A 17,708-nucleotide genomic window follows, 5' to 3' on the forward strand; every position below is an offset into this window, starting at 1 on the left:
CGGTGGTGTTGTCAGTGTATACCTGTGACAGAGGGAAGAAATTCTTTCAATGCCAATAGGGTCCCTCAAAGCTCCAAAAGATTGATGTGGAGACCCGACTCCGCCAGGGACCCGTCTCCCCTGATCTTCACCACTACCGGATGGCCTCCCCATCCCAGGAGTAACGCATCGGTCACCACTGTGTGATCCGGCTGGGGAAGGGAGAGAGGCCTGCCTTTGACCCATTCACGATTCGTCAACAACCACTGCAGATCTCTTGAACCTCCTTCGAGATCTGGACCATGTGGGTGAGATTCCCTTGATGCTGTGCCTACTGGAACTTCAGGTCCCACTGAAGAGCCAGCATGCGCCACCTGGCATGCTTCACCAACAGGATGCAGGAGGTTATGAGGTCCAACAGCCTCAGTCTCACTGAAATCCAGGACAGAGGCTGAAACACTGGAATCATAACATGAATATACTGAACTCGCTGCTTGGGAGGGTAAGTTCGAAAATGCACTGTGTCAAGAACAGCTAAGATGAAAGGGAGTGTCTGAGAAGGAGTCTGGTGTGACTTCGGCATGTTGATAGAGAACCCGAACAAATGCAAGAAGTTCGCTGTAGTCTGAGGTGAGAAACGACAGTCTGGGCGAGGACGCCTTCAACAGCCAGTCATCGAGGAAGGGGGAAGACTGAAACGCCTAACCTGCACAGATGAGCTACAACCACTGCCATCACCTTGGTGAACACCCGAGGGGCGCTGGTAAGGCTGAAGGGGAGTACGGTAAACTGAAAGGGCTCGTGGCCTACCTTGAACCGCAGGTAACGTCTGCGCCCGGCACGATGGGAATGTGAAAATACGCATCCCGCAGGTCCAATGCTATCATCCAGTCTTCTTGGTCTAGGGCAGACCAGACCTAAGCATCTTGAACTTTCCTTCTTGAGGAAGAGATTGACTGTTTGAAGATCTAAGGTAGGCCATAACCGTTTGCTCTTTTTCGGAATAAGAAAGTACGGGAATAACAGCCACTGCCTACTTCTGAAAACGGCTCCCTCTCTACAAGCCCCTTGGCCAGGAGAGCTGCAACTTCCTCTCGGAGCAATTTCAAATTACCCTTCGCCAGCAGTTCTTGAAGTGGCAGTATAGGAGGAGGAAAAGAAAAGGAAGGAAAGGCAGAAACTAGCCCTTCTGAATGACCTGCAAGACCCACTTGTCCGATGTTATGGACCTCCAGTGGGGGAGATGATGGATTTTTGCAGAGTGAGATTAGGATGCTTGGAGGCTGCGGCTGCTCAGGACAGGGTGGCTGACTACATCGGGCTTCTATTCCTAGGATGGATTGAGCCGCATCCCCACTCAACTTGGGAAGTCTGCGCAGGACTGGTGCTGCTGGAACCCCCTTCTGTTGCCACAAAAGGGGCAAAAGCTAGACTGGCCACGAGAAAGGCCCAAGAATCTGGCCGTAGCCCAAGAATCCTTGAACCATTCCAGGGCCAAGTCTGCCTTCTAACCAAACAGACGGGAAGAATCAAAAAGCATGTCAATCATATTATCCTGGATATCGCCCGAGAAGCCAAACGTTCTAAGCCAAGCAAGGAATCGCTCTGCTCAGCAAATCAGTCATGTCAAGTCCACACCAGTTAGTGAATTTTGCTGCATCTCTCCTGTCCGTAACTGTCTGGGAGAGCACAGCCCGGGCCTCCTCCGGGACTTGTGGCAGCACTTGCGCAACCATCTCCTAAAGAGAATGGCAGACACAGCCCAATAAGCATGCAGCATTCAATGACTGCAATGCCAAGATGGAGGAAGAAACTTCTTGCCAAGTGATTTCAACCTCTTGGATTCCCTATCCGGTGGGGTGGAAGAGAACATGCCATGGAAGGTAGAAGCCTGCACCACCAAACTTTCAGGGGTGAGGTGTTGGCTGAGGAACTTGGAGTCGCCCGGAGCCAGGCGATGGTGGCGTGCAATTGTCCTATTCACAGAAGCCCATGTGCTAGGCTTGGACCATGTGCCTAGTAGGACATCCTTAAGTACCTCATTGAAGGGCAAAAGGGGTTCAGAAATGGAAGGCCAGGCGGAAGCACTTTGGTCGTATTAGTTCTGACCTGCACAGAGGGCAACTCTAGTCCAAGGACCTCAGCTGCCCTCCTTACCACCACTGTATTAAAAGCCCCTTCCTCCATAGCCACAAAAGGCTCACCAGAAGAATTGGCCTGCTCAAATAGGAGTCATATGGCCTTATAAAACTAATTTGAGAAGAGGACGATCCAGCTCCCGGAAAAGGAGGGACGCGCAAAGTCGACCCTGGCTTCGGCTCCACAGAACCGTGCCTAGAGCATCAGAGCTCCTTAGCTATCTTGTCGGACGACAGCAGAGGTGAAGACTAAGTCCACTTAGACTACTTTTTCTTGCGCCTCTTCCCAGGGTGTCCCGGGGACCTCGAGTGGAACAGGACTTGGTACTCAAGGAGTGGTTCCGCGACCGCCCCTTCTTCCACCAGGACCGGGATGTACACGGAGTCTTTCTGGATGGCCTTGAAAGCCGGCCCGCAAGGAGCTTCATAGCCTGCTCCCGCAAGGCCTTCGCAATCATGGCACGACAGTCTGAGCGCGACTTAGAGCCGTGTTCGAGACACCAAAAGGCATACGAGGTGGGGGATCAGTAACAGACATGGCACGGTGATCAGCATCGCACGGTTTAAAACCGGTCTTCCGCGAATACATCCCTTGACACACAATAGAAAAAATCTATAAAAAATATACAGGGTCAAAAAGCGATAGAGTGGGGGGCATGGCCAGCAGCATGGCGGACTAGACATGTCCGTCCGGAGCTCCGAGGGCCGAGAAAAGATCCTGTGTAATCTTGAGCTCAAGTGGAACATCCTGCATACAAAATACGGACCGAATGTCAAGAACCGCTGTAAATGCATGGATTGCCCCAAACTAGACTGAATTGACCCGTACCTGCCTGAAAGAGACGAAACGGCGCAGACCCTGCCGCAAATAAGATGGCGATTTACAAAAAGGGGGTGGTGATGAACAGAGTGTCTGAGTTAAACAGACCACTCTTACCCAGTCCAAAGATCAGGGCTTGATCCATCACCGTTATTTATCTCACTGCCCCATCCCAGCTCAGAACCTGGCTATATGCAAATCAGTCTGTCCCTGGCCCAGTGCATCATGGGAACAGGGCAGACTAAACTACCAAGCCAATTCTTCACCAGAAAGGAGACAAGCTACCGGGGACCGGTTTCTGGCATTTCAGCCTTCTTCGGCCCGGCTTGCTTGAATCCTGATGGAGTAGTGAGAAAGGGACTCATGTCTGAGTATACCCTGCCACACCTATAGTGGCCAAAAACGATTTACAAAAAGGGGGTGGTGATGAACAGAGTGTCTGAGTTAAACAGACCACTCTTACCCAGTCCAAAGATCAGGGCTTGATCTGTGCAGTGAGCTAAAAAACGGTGTTGGATCTAGCCCTGATCTCTTGACTGGGTGAGAGTATTCTGTTTAATTCAGAGACTCTGTCCCTCACCACCCCTTGTTGTAAATATTTTTGTCCACCCTAAGCGTGGAAGGGTATACTCAGATGTGAGTCCCTTGCTCATTGCACCATCAGGATTCAAGCAAGCCGGGCCGAAGACGGCTGAAATGCCAGAAACCGGTCCCCGGTAGCTTGTTTCCTTCCCAGTGTAAGAATTGGCTTTTGTAGTTTGGTTTGCCCTGTTCCCATCATGCACTGGGACAGGAACAGACTAATTTGCATACAGCCAGGTTCTGTAACTGGGATGGTGCAGTGAGCTAAAAAACGGTGTTGGATCTAGCCCTGATCTCTTGACTGGGTGAGAGTATTCTGTTTAATTCAGAGACTCTGTCCCTCACCACCCCTTGTTGTAAATATTTTTGTCCACCCTAAGCGTGGAAGGGTATACTCAGATGTGAGTCCCTTGCTCATTGCACCATCAGGATTCAAGCAAGCCGGGCCGAAGACGGCTGAAATGCCAGAAACCGGTCCCCGGTAGCTTGTTTCCTTCCCAGTGTAAGAATTGGCTTTTGTAGTTTGGTTTGCCCTGTTCCCATCATGCACTGGGACAGGAACAGACTAATTTGCATACAGCCAGGTTCTGTAACTGGGATGGTGCAGTGAGCTAAAAAACGGTGTTGGATCTAGCCCTGATCTCTTGACTGGGTGAGAGTATTCTGTTTAATTCAGAGACTCTGTCCCTCACCACCCCTTGTTGCAAATAAGATGGCGGCGGTGTGCACATCGGGGAGGACAAGTGATAAACATGAGGAGCCTGTGTCGCGGCAGTGACATGCTGGGTGCCGTATAGAGACTACTGAGCGGTGGAGGCGTGGGTCCGTACCGGTCGAGGTACGCGGGTGCAGGAAGACATGTCCTGGTGCGCACTGGAGACTGGCTGGTTTTGTTGAGGAGCCCGACGACGCTGTGACGGAGGTCGGCTCCAGTGCTCCAGAACTGGTGCAGGCAGGACGAGCCGCTCGCTGCACAGGAGGTGAGGCGTTCGCCGACCCGGAAACACTCCTGACGTTTGCAGCGTGTCAATTGAAGTGCGTGCGGGGGAGTAGCGCGTGGAGCCAGAGACGCTCGGCTCAGCGATCCTGCCGTGAGTAGCGCGCACCACATCAAAGTGGAGGGAAGACCTGCAGAGTTTGCAGGCACGAAACCCTCTGGCTGATCAGCACACAGGGGGCAGACCAAGAGAGGCATAGGCAGACCTGCAACAGACAGGACATAGACTGGGTCCTGGGACTTCCTACGAGGCCCCCGAGAGATGAATAAAACAGTCCCACAGCTACGGTACAGCAACAGGTGGGAGCTTGAATGAGAGGGTTGAACTGATCCTAGAGCTGACAACACTGCACAACACTCCTGCGCCTGGGTGTGGTTACACGCTCTGCGGAGGGGACAGCAGAGGGCGCACACGGGCAGAAGGGCATAGAGGACTAGTCTCAAAGGCAACATATTGGAACGCCTATAGGTGGAAGGCTGGTGGACTGGTGACGCACAAGACATGCGAGAGTTCCGGTGGCTGCTCACTGGCATAGTGAGGTTGATGCTGTGACGTCATCTGGCCGATCCGCAGGAAGGTGGCAGACTAGGAGTGGCACTAGACAAGCCGCAGAGTGGGTCCTGGGAATCTCCTGAACTGGGTGGAACAGTTCTGTAGCTCCGGTGGAACGGCGGATGGGAGAGGGACTGAGGAGGCTGGGCTGATACTAGAACTGCTAACTCTGCATATTACACCTGCAATAGAGTGTGGGTTTGTTCTGTAAGAAGGGACAGCAGGAGACTCACACGGACGGAAGAACATAGGGGACACCTATCAATGGAAGCGTTCTGAGCTACCTGAAGGTGTGGAGGACACAGGGGCACCAAAGACGGGCACACTGGTGACGCACAAGACGCCACGGGCCCCCCTGCAGCTGCTCGCCCGACATAGCGAAGCCCATGACGCAGAGACGGTCATACTTGCGGTTAGTTGGAGGTGTGCAACATAGCTCGCAGGGGCATGGCAGCATAACTCCTCACAGAACCAAGAGCGCGAATACATACTGCGACCTAATCGTCGACTGTGTTGTAGGAGGTGGTCGGAAGGCTGAGGTGACTGCCCTGGGCACGCTGGCGGTTGCTCCTCGACTTACCCCCACTCTGAGTGACGGGGTCAGATGGCGAGGGACAAGGACATCAAAAAGTTAATCAAGCGGAACAACGGATCTCTGAAGTCGAAGATACCACCCGTACCCTGCGTAGCGAGGTCACGGCCCTGACGACTACCATGAAGGATGTCCTCTGGAGGGTTGATGATGCAGAAAACAGAGCCCACCGAAATAATCTCAGCTTTCTTGGCTTTCCAGAGGCCATTGAGGGGACGGATGCTGGTGCCTACCTGCGCAAGTGGCTATTGGCTACCTTCCCGGATGTTCATTTTTCACCATGTTTCATTATAGAGAGAGCACACAGAATACCTGGGACCAGGTCCCCAACGGGAGCACCCCCGCGACCACTGATTGCAAGGTTTCTTAACTGCCAAGACGGAGATCTGCTCAGGGCAATCCAGCAAAAAGGGGAAGTCAGGCTGGAAAACACAAGGATCATTGCGTTTCCAGACTACTCGCAGGAGGTACAGAAGCAACGTAAAACGTTCGACTCAGTGAAGGACAAACTGCGACAAATGCAAATCACATATATGCTCCTCTTTCCTGCCAAACTTGAAATGATTTATCAATTCCGGTCCATATTCTTCAACACTCCGAAAGAGGTGTGGAACTGGCTGGAGGAACGCCCCATCCCGAGAGTCACTGGAGATGCGCTGCCGCGCTCTGGGAAGGTCCAGTCACTTCGCAGTAATAGACCTAGATTTCAGCAGCGTTACAGGAGAAATACGGAGGTTGTCCCAAACACAACACTTAGATCGACACCGTACAGGAACAGGAGACTGACGGTGACCACTCCGCGAGCACTGGACCCAGAAAGCATGCAACGCCTAGACAGCACCATAGGAACAGGGAAACTGAAGGAACCGGTCATGAGACACTCAGCAGACTGCACGGATCAAGACATTACGACGGACTCTGAGGAAGATCATCCATTGCTGCAAAACATTAACATACTAGAAGGTACGGGAGAGACTGCCACTGGGAATGGGCCACTGGGAATGGGGAAGACATTCGGAACCAAGCAGTCTCTGAAGAAGTTGATGAGCACTAAATGACCCGAAGAGCATCGGGTGACCGGACCACAGAAGGACATTGCACACTACCCCACGTGTCCTATCCTTGTGATATCGGCCTGTCTTTCTACAGCCACTTATCCCTTTTACCCGCTCTGTTTTTTTCCTCTTTCCAGGTTCAGACTGTGAGCTATTGTAATTTGCAGTGGGAACACGTGTCCAATTTACTGGGCTTTGCACACTAAAGCTTGAGAGCCCACTCACACTTGGCCCAAGGGGGGGGGGCAGAGGCTCTACACGAGGAGGGGCTGGAGGGGCAGGACACAGTTTAAGCTACAAAGTTTTGGGGGGTGGGCGATAGACCTCACCAATCTGATCACGACACAGTTGGTCCCGTTGACCCTGGGGATAGTCGGATGGATATTGGGGGAGGGTGGGTGGTGGGATTTGGGGTTGGTGTTCCGTTACAGTTGAGTGGCAAAACAAGAATGCATCAGACATCATGGAATTGCAGAAACAACAACAGTGTGGAGGGAAAAGAGTTCGCTGAGGGACTGACCTTTGTGCATCACCGAGATGGCTATACACAATTCAGAAGTGTATTCGATCCTCTCCTGGAATGGGATGGGGAATAAGGTTAAAAGAGGGTTGGTGGCAGCCTACATTAAGAAATTGAAACCAGATGTAATTCTCCTACAGGAGACTCACTTAAAGGGCACACAGTGTGGGTTCCTGGGTCGAGGGGCGTACAAAACATTGGCCCATGTTGGATTCTCTACTGGGGCGAGGTGGGTGGCAATACTTATTAGGAAAAACCCACCCTTTAGACTAGAACGCACCTGGACTGACCCTTGTGGCACATATGTAGCGGTGAAGGGAGTGTAGAACAGAAGGCACATTACCTTTATTAGTGTACACGCACCACCCAAGCTCAAGAGGCAAACGATGGAGAAACTCGCAGCAATTTTATTAGAGGCAGGCTCCGACACACATATTATTGGGAGCGACTTTAATGATGTGATGGACCCTACAAGTGACCGTATGACTGTCCCAACTGGAGACGCCACTTAAACGGTTTGTAGATACTCTAGCACTCATGGATATATGGCGAAGGCAACATCCCCAGAGTAGAGCCTTCTCCTTTTATTCAGGGGCCCACACAGCTTTTTAAAAGATTGATTACATATTTGCCCCAGTGGGAGAACTAGGAGAGATACGTACGGTAGAATATTTAGCAAGGGGTCTCTCAGACCACTCCCCTTTATGGCTCACGGTGGGAGCCCATGTGAAACAACCGAACGGGGAATGAAAGTTGAACCTTTGGGAACTCAAAGATACTCAGGTGGCTAGGGAACTCAGGGTTGACCGAGTTGTATTTTAGAGAGAACATGGGGTCAGTGGACTCTGCCATCACATTGTGGGAGGCATACAAACCTGTATTGCGTGATAGGGCACAAAATATAATAGCCCATAAAAAGCGGAAAGATGAGGAGGAAATTTCCGGGTTGGAATCTCAAATACTGCAGCTTGAATCACTGGCAAGTAAGGGCGACGATCCCTTATTGCTCCGCAGCCTACAACTCCTAAGGCAGGAATATTTTGCGCTGGCTAAAAGAGATGCACAACACGCGATCCAAGCCATGCACCAGCGTTTGTATGATGTAGGAGACAAAACAGGTAGACTGCTAGCGTGGCTTAGCAAAAAAAGAGCTGGATATCGGGTGGGTTTCTCGGATTCAGACGGAGGACGGCCTAACTCATTTAACTCAGGTTGCTATAGCTAACGCTTTTGCAGACTATTACGAGGCCTTTTATAAACAACGCAAGCTAGCTGAGCAGTCACAGATACAGGTATATCTCCGAACTCTGCAGCTCCCCAAATTAACAGATAGCGACTCAAAGACACTAGACGAGAAGATTACAACAGATGAAATAATGGCAGCCATTGGTCAGTTGAAGACTGGGAAGGCCCCAGGGCCTAATGGACTACCTCCAAAATTTTCAAGCAACACGCAACGCTCTTTGGGCCGCACCTCCTCCACTTATACTTGGCGGCCCACGAGATAGGAAGTCTCCCAAGAGACTTGCGGACAGCCACGATCGCTGTAATCCCAAAAAAGGACAGACCACCACAGGTGTGCAGCGCCTATCGCCCTATCTCTCTCAAACATAGAGACCAAGATATTAGCCAGAATTCTAGCAAACAGGCTCGCAGTAGTGATCCCTGGGCTCATTCATAGTGACCAATCTGGCTTCATGCCTAAACGGTCGACGAGACTTAACTTGAGAAGGTTGCGTAACTGGTTGGAGGTGGCAAATAAACGAGAAGAGCCACATCTCATCCGGTCACCGGATGCCGAAAAGGCATTTGATACTGTGCACTGACCCTTTCTTATGTCTGCACTGGAGGAGTTTGGATTTGATCTGGAGTTTCAGCGCTGGATTGCTGTACTTTACGAAAAAAAACCATGGCGAGGGTCAGAGTCAATGGGGTGGTGTCAAGGGACTTCCATATAGGTAGGGGCACTCTACAGGGATGTCCACTATCCCCCTACTTTTTGCATTAGTGCTGGAACCACTAGCCTGTGCGATAAGAATGCACCTGGATATAACGGTGTTTCGGAAAGGAGAGAATGATGGGACTGACAAACGCATATCCGTTCATGCGGATGACATATTAATGTATGTCACAAACCCCGGAATTGGGCTCCTGCAATCATGGACAGTTGTGAAAACTATGGTGCACATGCCGGATATAAAATCAATTGGGGGAAGTCGTATTTATACCCAGTAGATATGAGTGGCGCTTACACAGTCGGCCCAAGCCGACTCCAACTGGCGCAAGAGGGCATAAAATGCCTAGGGATCTAACGGATAAGGCAAAGGCATTGGATCATAACCTTTACATGGTGCTTCGGGAATTTTGCGCAGACGTGGAGAGATGGACGACCTTACCGCTGACATTGTTAGGTAGGGCAGCACTGTATAAAATTATATTGCTCCCTAAATTCCTTTTACGTATTACAAAACTATCAATTAATATCAGCTGAGGTGTTTAAGAAAATTGATGACACATTACGGACATTTCTCTGGGATGGGAAACCACCAAGGGTTGCATTGGCGACGCTACAAAGAAATCAATATAAGGGAGGAATCTCTCTGCCGGATCTTCGGGCATATTACTGGGCGGCCCATTTAGTGGTGGTAAATGAATGGCAGTACATGGATAAAGATCATCCCACATATGCACTTGAACACTCACAATTCATTCAGGGTCCGCACACTTTACATATATGGAGGGAAGGGCACGTCACAGCATCTGACTGCGACGAGGATTGTTGCAACAGCATGGAAACAGGCTGAACGACAAATGAAACAGGATGGCAGGGTCACCAAAGAAACGCCACTCAGGGTAGGAAATAGGCTCCAGGAAATCATGAGTTGCGAGGTTTCCGACAATGGGACCTGCTAGGCATTTCACAACTTAAGGACGTACTGCACCGTAAAGAGCTGGTCACTATCTCACACCATCAGGCTGAATATGATATGAACGCAACCCAACACTACAAGTACCTGCAACTGGCCCATGCATGGCGGGCGCAACACAGACACCACTGACATTCCTGAATATGCGCCCTTAGAGGGACGACTCTTGATGGGGGAGTTAGAGGAAAAAGCGGTCTCATGGACATACAGAACGATAATTAATAATAAGCTAGATACGTTAAAGAAGCTGCGGGCTACATGGGAGTCGGAATTGGGAGAGATGGAGGACTTAGATTGGCAAATGGCGCTGATGCATCCTCGAGAGGTGGCCATTAAATCACGGCTTAGTTTGATTCAATTCAAATACCTGCACAGAGTGTACTATGACAGGGCACCACTGCATCGTATAGTGAGGGCGAAGACACCTGATTGTTTGCGCTGTAGATCGTCAGAAGGTATATTCTTCCATACAATATGGGACTGCTCCAAGATCCAGCTCAACTGGGCTACACTGTTGGAGGAACTTGGGAATATTCTGGGAAGGACCGTTCCGCTTAATCCCCAATTTGCACTGCTAGGAATATGCACTGAAATTGACCTCCCCAAGCCACAGTTAATCTTACTCCATTTGGGATTGGTGGTGGCGAAACGTGACCTGGCTAAGGCATGGGTGGCGGAGACAATTCCATCCCTGGTTGAATGGAAAAAAAGAGTATGGACATGTATATGCCGAGGAAAAAGACAACTTATAAAGCACGGGCCTACCCCAAGAAGTTTTGGAAAATATGGCAGCCATGGCTGGAATACTATGGACTCACACTCTGTCTCACAGTAATCTCCTAGGGTGGGTAGGCAGATGGAGGAGGTGGCGGGGCCTACTTAGGATGCACTGGTGTATACTGCGACCAACTGAATTTCCACCGTTATTTGAATACGATACAGATGTCGAACTGAATATGTAAATATGTTTTGCAACTGAAGAATGTTTTCATATTGCAATTAAGAAAATGCCAATAAAAATAATTTAAAAAAAAAAAGCGACAGAGTGGTTGCTCTTTCAAGATCTGCGTTTAACTGGAGCAGAAAGAAAAGAACAGACATCCGCACACCTGGGTGGTGCCTATATTGGTGACGACAAAATAACAGACACACCCGATGGTGTGAGCAAGGGGTACTGCTGACACAAAAGCTTCTGGATCCAGCCTGATGCTTGGAAACTATGGTAAGGAATATAGAGCAAGACAGCTCTATCAGATTCCCTGCCCTAATTATAGCAGACATATAGGACCACAACTTGAACAAACTTCAATGACCTTGGGCAATAAGATCACCTAAACCGTTAATGGCCTTGCTATGATGTCTGGCTCAGCAGTTATGCACATGTGACAAAATACAGTTAAACGCTAGTGACAGACAGTGCTGCACATTCACTTACCATTCATTGGCATTTCATCAATCTGTGTAGAGTAGTACTGCTCAATATCACGCAGGATACGAATATCATCATTTTTTACAAAGTTAATAGCAACACCTTTTCGGCCGTACCGACCCGATCGACCAATTCTGTTTAAAGATAGAAGTAATTAATAAATGCGTTACTTTTTTTATTGAACAAAAACCACCCCATCGTACTAGGAATGTGGGAATATTAAACCAAAATACTCTAAGCATTGATAAAAATGCTAACAAAAATGGCTGCCAAAAATACAATCAATTATAAGAAAAATACTAGAAATATACAGGATTAGTGTTTATTACATGCTCAGAGAAGTCCCAACTCCTCATCATATAAAGAGTAAACTGCTCAAGGATTGCAGTAACTTTATTTACATTTTTTCTAAATAACTATATATGCCCAAAGCACAGAATATTGACACATAATAAAAACAGTAAAACACATTCAATATGGATAGACCTCAACAACAGATACATCTTTAATCTATATATACACACAAAGCTGAAATCTAGCACTATTCAATTCTTTCACTAGCAGAACACGAACATAGAAAAAAAAGAAAATTATCAACTAGTTAGTCCACATTATTTAAAAAAAAAAAAAAAAATCCAGAAAACAAAACAAGATCTTAAAACATTCAAAATGTTTCCTCAAAAAAAACTAACAAGGGATCTTAGAGACTGTTGGGGAATTCTAGATTATTATTGTCATGCTTACAAAAACAAATTCATGTCGTTAACAATCTCAAACTCTGAATATCCAAGTTTAGGATATTACCATGTGTGCAATTTCATGCCCAATATGGAAACACTTTAGCTAAATATTTAGAGCCCATAATGATGCATTAAACACCTGACAAATTCCATAAACATTGATCTGGCATCTCATGGAACACCAAGCAGGTCCAGAATGATTGACTTATTTTGGTCAAACTTATTAAATTATTTATTGCATGATTAATTAAAATCTTACAATTCAAAGATCAGCAGTCATCAATCATTAAAAATGTATCTACACCTGAAAGTTTATATAATACATTAGATAAGCAATTCAATTCTTCATTATTACGATTCATTATTACTAATATTAAAATTATTATTTACAGGTATAAGATCTTTACTTGTATGCAGTGTCTCATATGCAAATGTTGCTAACTATCAATAACTTCCAGTCCTAATACGCTCGATTCATTAAATTCCAACTTCTTTTTTACAAGGTTCATAAAGTTTGTAAAGTTTGCAATCATTACTAGATCTATTGGCTTAAACAAGCTAACAAAGCTTGTCTGCATGATCGTATCCCTCTTTCATTAAAACAGGTTTTTAAATAACTCTCTCTCAACCTTCAATGATGTACTATGCAAACCAAATGTATAATATGTATAATATTTTTTCCCATTGGTTACATAATCTACAAGGGGTTGGCTTAGTTGGTCTCAACCATGGCTTAGCATGCATTAGACCCGGCAAATTGCCAAATCTTTAGTCAAACTTAAAAGACCCAGCAACTAGCCTTGAGGGAAAGCACTCAGATATGGGAAAGGACCTGCACCACAGTCCTACGATTCACTATATAGTTGCCCAAGAGTGTCCTCCCCGATCATCTACCCAGCTGATGGTCCAACATTAGCAGGAGGTCTTTTTCAGTACTAATTGCCAATGCTTAGCTCTTTCTTTGAGACCAATGGAATTCTCATTCCTTTTTCCACAGAAAATGTAGAACCTTCCAGTCCTTAATGCACAGGAACCCTCATCAGAAATCTGTATGCCAGGGGAGGAGGAGAAGCTCAGCGCGCGTCCAAAATGGCCGCGGGAGCTTAGGGCTCCCGAGACCCTCGCTGCCCTCTGACACATCCTGTTGCCTATCCTGTTGTCTGACGGTGAAATGCTGCAGCCAGAGCGGTGCCGGGCGCTGAAATCTGCGTCCCGCACGGCGCCGTAGATCGGAGAAAAAGGGCCGGGAAGATTGTGGCCTGCTTGCTCAGAAGCCGGGGTCTCGAGATGGCATTAGACCCCGGCCTGAGTGTGTCAACAACGGGGCCGGAAACCGAAAGTCGCCATCCCGGCCTTAAACTCAGTGGGCACCGCCCCCCCCCCCCTCCCCACCCCCCTGACCTACGCCATCAGCCGGATTAAGGGAGAGGCATGCCCGCACCACTGTAGCACAAGTCTCCGCGGTGATTGCACCGCAACCCCGGCCCCATGAGCATTATCTGCGCAATATAAGGCTACAGAGAGCGATCTTGAGAGTTGGGTTGAGGCAGGGTGTCCCCGATTGGAAGTAAGGACACCTGTGGCTGTGGGGAATGCCCCTGAGTATGGTGTGCAGGTCGAGTGGGGCAGATGTAGCACAGGGGACAGATAGCTGGTACAGCTGCGGCCCGCGCAGGAGATCTGGAAAGCCTGTGAGTCGGAGGAGGACTGGCACTTAATGAGGGGCTCCGACTGCGGAATCTCATCCAGAGATTTGGACATTGCGCTGGCGACTAGGAGAGAGCGCCGACACAGGCGAGCAGAGCGATCTTACGATTGGCCGTCCCTCCTATGTACCGGTTCATGCTGTTGTTGGCGGACTACACTGGCAGATCAGGAGAGAGGCTAGTATCACTCAATCAGCTGTACCCATTGTCTAGCGCCACTGTCGCAAGAACTCAGTCACTGAGTGTCTAGCTCATTACTTGACCTCAAAATGGTGACCAAGCCTGATGCAGAGAAACAGCAATCTAAGGCTGCAAGAGGGTCCAGATACACTCAAGCAACAAGTTTGATCGATACACAACCCAGAGGGTTGCCTACCGGGTTTGGGAAATCACAAGATGGGAATGGAGAGGCGTTGTCCGCTATAACGGAGCCTACACTACAGGATGTGATGGCCGCGATCGACGGGGTGAAAACCTCCCTTGGTCAGAAGATGGAGTCCTTAGATCGCAAGCTGGACAAGGTCACTATTGAGGTTAACTTAATCCGAGCGGACCTTACCAAAACTAGTGAAAAGGTAAAGTCGCTAGATATCAAAACGACCAGTCTTAGTGATGATGTGGCACAGCTGCAACAGGAAGTCTGAAATCTTAAAGCCTCTGGGTATATCGCAAGTTGGACGAATATGAAGGAAGGGCCCGTAGAAACAACGTGCGCATTATTGGAGTACCGGAGAAGGCCGAAGGTCAGGCCGCGGACCTTTTTGTTGAGGACATCATACTCAATCACCTGAAACTTAAAGGCCTGGGAAATTTCTTTACAGTGGAAAGAGCGCACAGGATTCCAGGAGGGAGACCACGACCCGGAGCTCCACCCCGGCCGATGATTGCAAGGGTGCTCAGCTTTAGGGACAGACGCTATCCTGCAGGCCTCCCGAACTGGGGGCCCCCTGAAGTACGAAAATTCCACCCTCAGTTTTTTCCTGACTTCACGCAGGCGGTACTGAAACAGCGGCAAAGCTTCATGGGAATCAAAAGAAGGCTTTGTGATAAAGGGCTAAAATATACTATGATGTACCCTGCCAAGTTGAGTGGAACATGAAGACCGGGCATATTTCTTTGACAATCCCGAAATCGCCTTGGACTGGTTGGAGAGTCTTTCCTCCCGGGGTGAGCCGCGGAGAGGATGAAGAGGGCTCGCAAGAACAAGAATAAAGAGCAACATTGTTGCCGGTGTTGTTGGACGGGGTTGGGGGGTGGGCCATGGATGAAACGTTTCCGCGAACATGTTTTTGTAGATGTGGATTTAACAGGTACAATAATATCCTAGGGGTCAGGTGTGGAATCGGAGGGTCGTACTCCTCCTCGGATCTACTTTTCGATAGTTAATTAGTTAGATTATGGGGCGACAGGCACAATGCGAGTTGGGGGCGGGCGAAAGCCGTGAGCAGGGTGGGGGGCGGTAAGTGGGGATGGTTTGTGGGGTGGGTTTTTTGTTGTTTTTTGTATTATTAGTTGTGTTTTTTGTTATTGTTGACCAAGGCATCGAGTTGGAACGTAGCATGTTTATGTTGAAGTGGTCGGTGGATTGTCACTTTCTTTTCATCTTTGATGATGGGGGGTAGGGAACTGAAGGTTTTGAGTTGGAATGTGAACGGGTTGGGGGACAAAATCAAAAAGTGTGGTTCTCCAGTATCTTAAACACGTTCCTGATGTAGTTCTACTTCAGGAAACGCATTTGGTAGGGAATTCGTGTAAGGCGATGCATAGAATGTGATACAGGTTGGTGGCGCATGCAGGATTCACTTCAGGCTCCAGGGGGGTGGGAATCCTGACCCGGAAGGCGCTCCTGTTGGTAATTAACTATCTCTGGGGATGACAGGGGCAGATATGTTGGAGTGACGGTTCGTTGGGAGAGGCACACCCTCTCCTTGTTGTCGGTTTATGTACCCCCAGGCATGCAAGCTACCACTTTTGCTGACTTGGGAAAGGTTCTTCTAGATCTCCAGAGGGGACTACTGATTTTGGGGGGAGACTTTAACGCAGTGGTCTCTTGAGTTCTGGACAGATATCCTTTGCGGGATATGGGGCGGGTTCAGAGATGGCTGCCTGATTTCCTCGATGCCATGGGTCTGGTGGATGGCTGGAGACTGGTCCATCCGGACCAAAAGCAATACCCTTTTCATTCTGGTGCCCATGGTAGCCTTTCCAGATTAGACTACTGCCTCGTGCCCGCGGCTCACGCGTCTTACGTTGTGGAGGCGACACACCTTGCTAGGGGCATATCTGCTCATTCTCCGCTCTGGTTCAGTTTCTGTGTTGCTTTGGGGTCTGAGGGTAGGGTAGCCCCTATTAATCCCTGGCATCTGCGGAACCCTAAAATCCGGAGGGACCTGATTAAGGCTCTAGATCAGAGGTCTTCAATCTGTGGGGCGCGACCCCCAGGGGGTGTCGTGGAGTCCTTGGAAGGGGGTCGCAGATTCTGTCAGGGGCATGCAATTCCTGGCGTTGGGCTGATCGAGGGTGCTCAGGGCGGAGGCCGAATTCACACCGAGGTGTGAAAAACATCAAAGGCTCATTAACAAGTAGAAGGTCTTTTTAAGACCTGTCAAGTACTCGGTGTGGCTGTGTGTGTGTCCCTGAAACGGTTTCAGCCGGGCTCACACACATGAGCTGCGGGAGGGGGGAAAGTGGGTGGGGGGTGGGGTCTGGGGGAGCAGGCTGTAGTGTAGCCCTTTGAGTATAATCAATGTTGCGCGCCTGGAGCTGTGGGTCCCGTGACACGTCCCCCCTCCCGCCCCCAGCAGGGAGGCACAGAGATGCCCTCCCATGAGCGGGAAAGAAGGAAGACTCAGATACTGACCATCCCCCCCCCATGAGAGAGTCACAGAAAAGGTGAAGTGAAGTAGTGTGGCTCACTGGTTAGAGGCAGCAGACCCGAGAGCAGAGGACGGCCCGGGACCAGGGTTCGATTCCCGGCGCGGCAGGTTTCTGGACCAGGGTCAGCGGACTCGATAATTCTCTCGCCTCGGTGCCCACTCTGATCAGCGATCACACTCGGAAACTCTGGGCATTAGCTTGCCTCATCTTCACTAACGGCCCCACCAGACCGCCGGGGATGCCTGGTCTCACCCTGGAGATACCCATTAAGGGACCATCTCTCAGGGAAGCCAGGAAGGGTTTCGCAGCGGTCGAAGCGCCTTGGGACCCTACGGGTAAGTAGTGCGCTATATAAATGCCAATACATTTACAAAAGGTGGGTGAATGAATGATGGGTGGATGTATGGATGTAAAGATGGATATGTGAAAAGGTGGGTGGATAAATGATGAGTGGATGGATAAAAGGGTGGATGGATTGATGGATGGATGGATGAAAGGGTGGACGGATGGAAGGATGGATGAAAGGGTGGATGGATGGATGGATTAAAGGTTGCATGGATGAATGATGGATGGATGTGTGAAAAGGTGGGTGGATGAATGATGGGTGGATGGATGGGTAAAGGATGGATGTATGGATGTAAGGATGAAAGGGTGGATGAATGGATGAAAGGGTGGATGGATGGAAGGACGAAAGGGTGGACGGATGGAAGGACGAAAGGGTGGACGGATGGAAGGATAAAAGGGTGGACGGATGGAAGGATAAAAGGGTGGACGGATGGAAGGATAAAAGGGT

The 17,708-nt window shown here is 49.3% G+C and overlaps 1 protein-coding gene across 2 annotated transcripts in view; it reads right to left on the reverse strand.

The window, feature by feature from the left end:
* The window catches only part of LOC147708506 (eukaryotic initiation factor 4A-III), a 119,992-nt gene that overhangs the window by 6,875 nt on the left and 95,409 nt on the right, over positions 1–17,708 (reverse strand). For both annotated transcript variants that reach the window (XM_086927191.1, XM_086927192.1), the window contains one exon: positions 11,599–11,726. In XM_086927191.1, the coding sequence (XP_086783317.1) occupies positions 11,599–11,726 (128 nt within the window). The remainder of the gene's footprint in view (positions 1–11,598; positions 11,727–17,708) is intronic.

The sequence above is a fragment of the Lissotriton vulgaris genome, chromosome 6 (genome assembly GCF_964263255.1).
Source record: "Lissotriton vulgaris chromosome 6, aLisVul1.2, whole genome shotgun sequence".
NCBI classification, from domain to species: domain Eukaryota; kingdom Metazoa; phylum Chordata; class Amphibia; order Caudata; family Salamandridae; genus Lissotriton; species Lissotriton vulgaris.